Source organism: Eurypyga helias, unplaced genomic scaffold (genome assembly GCF_000690775.1).
Source record: "Eurypyga helias isolate BGI_N326 unplaced genomic scaffold, ASM69077v1 scaffold16631, whole genome shotgun sequence".
NCBI lineage: Eukaryota > Metazoa > Chordata > Aves > Eurypygiformes > Eurypygidae > Eurypyga > Eurypyga helias.
Window position 1 is genome coordinate 9,533 of NW_010231704.1, and position 6,503 is coordinate 16,035.

The 6,503-nt window shown below is 43.6% G+C and overlaps 1 protein-coding gene across 1 annotated transcript in view; it reads left to right on the top strand.

The window, feature by feature from the left end:
• Nucleotides 1–3,356, top strand: part of ETNPPL (ethanolamine-phosphate phospho-lyase) — an 11,734-nt gene extending 8,378 nt beyond the window's left edge. The window contains exons 9-12 of the mRNA XM_010161182.1: nt 643–732; nt 943–1,073; nt 1,979–2,046; nt 2,911–3,356. Of these exons, the coding sequence (XP_010159484.1) occupies nt 643–732; nt 943–1,073; nt 1,979–2,046; nt 2,911–3,042 (421 nt within the window). The 3' untranslated portion in view covers nt 3,043–3,356. The remainder of the gene's footprint in view (nt 1–642; nt 733–942; nt 1,074–1,978; nt 2,047–2,910) is intronic.
• The last annotated feature ends 3,147 nt before the right edge of the window (nt 3,357–6,503 follow it).

Below are 6,503 nucleotides of genomic sequence, written 5' to 3' on the forward strand. Positions count from 1 at the left end.
GTAGGCACTGGGAAAGCTCTGGGAGAGAGTGGGAGAAAGAGCCATCCGGTTGCCATCGCCCAGTTGTCAGCACACCGTTGGGATGATGGAGACCTTGTTCAAATCTCTGAGTTTCACTTGGAGATGTCCGTGTGGGTTTGCCTCATCGCATGTTACTACCATGATAACTGCTGTCGGGGTTTTTGGGGTGGGTTGGGCTGTAGGGTTTTCTTAGTTCTTGGGTTTGGTTATCTGTCTTCCAGAGATCCCTGGCTTCAGGCTTGCAGGCCTCGATGATCTTAAAGGTCTTTTCCAACCAGAACAATTCTACAATTGTATAATAAAGAAAATTATTCTATTATTCTTAACTGACCATGTAGTCTTTATGAGCCAACTAAATGTATTTATTCAGAAATATCTATTATCCCACTCGATCGTCTGAAGTAGCCAGTGCCAAAAGATGACTGAAGAGAAAGTCTCCTCTCTTTCCTGCTCCTTCGACTGAAGAGAAAGTCAAAGTCTCCTCTCTTTCCTGCTCCTTCCCCGTTGTGCCCTAGGGAAGGGAATTGCAGTGGTTAGAAACAGGTTTTGCATTTGCAGCAGGCGGCTTGGCTTGCTGACACCATATTTCACTTGTCTGTGTGGTTTTTTTCTCTACTCCAGGGGTGTTGGATTGTTTGTTGGAGTGGATCTGGTGAAAGATCAACAAAAGCGAACACCAGCCACAGCTGAAGCCCTTCACCTTATTTACAAGTAAATGTTTTTTAAAGACTGTGCAATGATCAAACCCTCCTAATAATCCCCTGCAGTTAGTCATTAATTTTGGTTTAAATTCATGTAGACTTTGATAACATAGTGCTAGAAAAAAGAAAACTTTTGACATCTAACTCAGCCTGAAGGATCTGACAGGACACCGTATAGTTTCACACCTGTGTTGGACACAGATGTTTCCTCTTTCCACAGGCTGAAAGAGCATCGAATCCTTCTTAGTGCAGATGGACCCCACAGAAATATTCTGAAATTTAAACCACCAATGTGTTTCACAGCCGAAGATGCGAAACACGTAGTGGAGACAATTGATGCTCTTCTCACAGGTACATAGGCTTCACTGCTCACAGGAATACTCTGGTCATTTCCAGATGACCTGTTATGGTGACCCAGCCACCAGAATCTGGGCCATTACGTGCAAGGGAAAGTAAATCAATTACATGTCTTACTGCTTGTCCAAACTGCTGTTCTTAATACCAATTATTGCAAATATATAAAAATCCCCATACATACTTCATCCAAACTTTTAGGCAAAATCCTGCTCTTGATTCTTTCTCTCACAGACTCAGTGTTACCACTCATTTCTGGTCACATATCGTGCATATTAAAGAGCGAATATATTAATTCAGCACAGGCCTGAACGACACAGCTGAAACACTGAAACTTTCCATAATGTTCTCCACCTTTCTTTTTTTGTTTTGTTGGTTTGTTGGGGTTTTTTTGGTGTGGTTTTTTTTTTTTTTTTAACTGATGTACTGGAACACGATAGTCTCGCTCAGATTTGGCTCAAAGGTTTTCAGGCTCTATTTATCTTTTACCTGGGGACCAACCTAGGAGAAAATAATGTAAGGACTCTCCAAGCCCATTCCACATTGAATGCTCCCATCTCCTGAGACTGTAACAACTGGAGTTATACTGCCACAAACCTGCTGGATAAAGGCAGAATTCGGCTTTGGAAGGTCTGTCTGAATCCCCATGCATTAGTCAAGCTGCTAATTTCATTCTTTTGTCTAAACACCCTCAAGTTACACAGTCCGAACACATTAATCGCATTGTCTCAGAAAATTGTTTTAGGAAGTATTCATCATTCTTCAGTTATTCTTCTGTGGGATAAATGCCCAGAGAAATAGCCAATTAGGTATTTTTTTTACTTCAGCCAGCTGTTAAATTGACTGTGTACTTTCTTAGCCCTGGTTCTTTTTAATTTGATTATTTCACTCAATTTTTTTAGAAATGGAAGAAGCAACTGGATTGAAGACAGAAAATAACACAGCTACAAATGCACAGTGTAAAAGAAAAGTACGTTTTGAATACTTTCTTTTGGAACTCTTGCTCAGACAGGTGTTTGGCAAAGCAAGTATCAGTTACTTTGGTAGAGCATGCCTTCAGTTTTGGTGGTGTGAGTGGTTCTGTGCCTTGAAACTGAGCTCAGACCGTAACCCGCTACTAGAAACCTGAGAGGATTGTGTTACTGGGGCCAAACTAAAAAGATCTGAGTAATACAGACCTACAATGAGAAGCAGGTTGTAGACAAGCCCCTCGCCTTGTGTGTAAACAAGAACCAACCAGACTTTGGGCTGCATGTACTTGTGAGCTCAGCAGTCACCAGTTTTGCTAGTTGCAAGTCATACACTACGGATGGATATTTGGCTTTCTAAGCAAGCCTTCAGCCTGGAAGGTGTCCAAGTTTTCAGAGAGTTCTAAGGATTTCATTGCCACCGTAGCTCTGAGTACGACCGGCTGACATGCATCCAAATTAGGATTTCTTAGGTTGCAGCCCCAGCTCTGGATAAATCATACGTGATTTCTCACACCCTTAAAGTCACGTCACCCACGGGGTTATAGGAAAGCTCACTGAGCTGTCCCTTAGTGAGTTTTCCAGTGATGCTGCGAAGGGTGGGAAGGCAAAAGCTGAGCCATCTAGGGATGTAGTAATTAAGGCAGAGACCCTATGGATTACTGGCTATCTAGACAACACTAGATTTGGGGTGTGAGCCTCCTCGTACAGACATCTGTACACGTTCATTTCAATTTCTTGCAAAGCTAAGAATTATGCTGCTAAAACAAGAGCGTCAGGCAGAGCTACCTAATGGGAACCAAGTCCAACAGCTGCCTGTTGGGAGACATGCGTGTGCCTTCACCGACATTTCCGTTCTGTTTCAGGCAACTGAAGGGACTTCTCAACCAGAAGGTGCAAATGAAACCATCGGCCATCTGAATGGAGCTGCCTGCCGGCAAGAAAACGGGCTTTATTCTAAAAAACGCTCAGTGCCAAGTAAAAGAATAAGAACATGAAGAGGGGAAGGTTTCCTCATCCAGTCTGAATTTGTGTCCAGCTTGCTTTTGAGATGGAGAGTGCAATAGTCCCAGTCCTAGGGTCTGTTTGAAGCCTAGTCCTACCTTCCATAAGCTGGCTGAATTCCTATTAGCTTCAGTAGGAGTTTAAAATACCTTTTCAGATACATGAGAACTGCACCGTGTGGCTTGAAATCTCGATGTGACAGAAGGGACGAGGGCTACACAAAAACCTTGGTGCTGATGGCAGGCTTGACGTAGGTACACAAACTCAGTGAAATCTGGATTTATCCGTATTACGCAGAATCTGAATTGCTTCACCACCATGCAGGCAAATGCCAATCCTATTAAGTTTAAAATTATATGCTTAACATACTGTTTTTATGATGTTTTAAATTTCAATATGTAATATTGAGATGGTAATTGCTTCCCATGTTTTAATGGCTGAATTCAGAGAACAGCGCTTGAGAGAGAAATCATTATTATCTTCCAGTGTAACTTAGGTCCTATGGACCATATTCCCCACTGATGCGATTTGGCGTAGCTTTGTTACTGCCAACGATGCTCTACCAAGAGTCTACCACTGTGTGTGTAGAGGCACAGTGCCTACGCAGGGCATTCTCACTTTATGTTCCAAGAAAATGAAGAATCTAGATCCTAATTTTCTATGGATAAAGCAACTTTATAGATAAATATTTATATAGAGAAGATTTTATTACTTTTTTTTTTCCCCAGAAGTTTATATATTGATCCCTCTCAGTCCAAAAAAATATGCAAGTAGAGTATATATCATTTCAGACACACAGAATTTAAACTGAGAGTCTCTCAAAGTGAGGTTCCCAGGGACAGCCCAGCTTGCATTCCCATGGATTTTAGTTCTTTTGACAGTCGTGGGAATTACTGCCTGATCCTGTTGTAGCAGTGCTGTCAGTGGCGAGGAAGAGCCGCACACCAGTTGCATGGGATCCTGACACATCCGTGTCTGCGCTAACGTTTGATAGATTACTAAAATGAGAGGACCACTGCATAAAACATGCATGCAACCACTGCCTGTCTGTGCTGCAGATATTTTAGATTTTAGACCCACTTGCCTCTTTGTCAGTGTTAAGTTTCAACGAGAGCACACAGTCCCTGCTTCTCTTTTTTAATACACGCACAACTCCGTGCTATGGAAGAGCCCGAGGGCTTGACAAATAGGTTGTTCTTCAGGAAAAAAAAAAAAAAAGACTAAATGTATTTCCTCTTCAATTTTAATGCCTTAAGTTCTGCTGTTTTGTCATTGCTGCTGCTGATATGACTGAAAATCAAGCACCTTATCTAATGTCATGTTTTCCACAATTCGCTATATTAATACTGATGTTTCCAGTGTAACGTCTTCCACCATCCTCAAGCTGGCTTATTTTCTTTGTCACGATCCTTGAATAATTCTTCCATGAAAATAAATCTGTTATCTGTAATTATGATGTCTTCCACAATGAGGGTTCGGGGTTTTTTTTGTTTAAATTTTATTCTTCAGTAACATGTGTTTGATGAGGGAAGTAGCTTCAGTTTTGGCTGGGGGTTGTCTCCATGCCCAAGCAGAACTAGCTAGGCTGGGTTTCCACGAGGCCTTACGTGGCCCTCTGCCATCGGCAGCTCTTACCCTCCAAGCCAGATGTTACCTCAGCTGCCAGAATTCAGCCCCTGCTACCCCTTCACCAGGAAGGATGCCACGAATCTTATCTAACGTGAAACCACACGAAGACCGAAGTCAACCTCACTGACTTAGAACCTCAACCTCATTGTCAGCCTCACTGGACTTTGGTATGTGTCCAAAGGCACCGTTTCGGTCGCTGTCCGTATGGAGTGGGATTACTTACGTTATGCCCCATCTGCCACGTCTAGCACCAGCAGCACACGCTTCCCAGCAAGCAAAGGCTTGTGCGATGTGTGGGATGGGTTAAGCTCAAAGGCACACAGCTCGACAGCCTGTACGATGGCACTGACTGTTGTGACAGGTCATTAACATTTAATTTACAAAAGCATGGGAAGGAACTAGAAAAAAAAAATCCAATTAGCTTAAATCTGGGAGGAGGCAAAGATTACAACATCATAAACTCAAGGGACCTCTAACTCTACCCTACCCCGGCCTTACTTCTACCCTACTGAAATACATGGAACAGCCATTGCTCCAATTTACACCCAGCTTCTGATTCACAAGTCAGGGAGCTCTGTACTTCTTGGTTCTGCTCATTCTGCAAGGTGCAAGTTAACCTAGAAAAACTGTCTTCTGTCTTTAAACCAAGAGAGGCCATCACTTCTACGAGCTGAGCTGGACTTACTGGAATTACTATTTCGTTGTAGTGTTCCTGCAGTATCTCTGAGTCCTCCCACAAGATTATGCACAATCCCTACTGTGAAGGGTTTACTAATTAGAAGAGACTGACTAAACGATGGGAGAGTGGAAGCAGAAATAATTAAAGCTAAACAGAGAGAGAGCAGGTCCAGTCAGCTGAACTGATCAAATATATTCCCTCCACTGAACAGGCAAGACTTTTTCCCCCTTTCCAACTCTAATTCCTTTTTTCTTCTTTCTAACTCTCCTGTCCTGGCTGTGCAATTCCTGGTTTTAGCCATATGGTTCAACCTCCACCCTATAGCCCTTGCATTCATCAGACACCTCCATACCCAGTTCACCTCACTAACCTTGCAGAAAAAAGCAAGACACACTGTTTTCCCCACTGGCTTTCTGCAAGGCTAATGAACAGGCCCACGGAGAAGGCCTGGAAGAGAGAGTAGGGTAAGGGAAAGGCAGGACTTCATCCCAAGTAGGCAACATATGCTGGAGTTGGTGATACTCTCATCCTCACGCTAACTCATCATCCTACTGGAAGCTGAATAGAGGTCATTTAGAATCATAGAATCACAGAATGGTTTGGGTTGGAAGGGACCTTAAAGATCATCTAGTCCCAACCCCCCTGCCATGCGCAGGGACACCTCCCACTAGACCAGGTTGCTCCAAGCCTCATCCAGCCTGGCCTTGGACACTCCCAGGGATGGGGCATCCACAGCTTCTCTGGGCAACCTGTTCCAGTGCCTCCCCACCCTCTCTGTGAAGAATTTCTTCCTGATATCTAATCTAAACCTCCCTGATTTCAATTTATACCCATTACCCCTTGTCCTGTCACTACAGGCCCTTGTAAAAAGTCCTCTCCCAGCACCCTTGTAGCCCCTTCAGACACTGGAAAGCTGCAATGAGGTCTCCTCGGAGACTCCTCTTCTCCAGGCTGAACAAGCCCAATTTGATTGCATTATCATAGTTTACCACTGTTTTGATCACTTCCATATTGCACGTTTAAGACTTAAGCAAACAGACTGGTTAGAACAAGGGCAAAAGACAGGACGGTCCTTGCTGCTAATAGTGTGACGCTGTGAGAGTCTGAGCCCACCGCCAGCTAATGCCCCTACCTAACAGCAAGCAG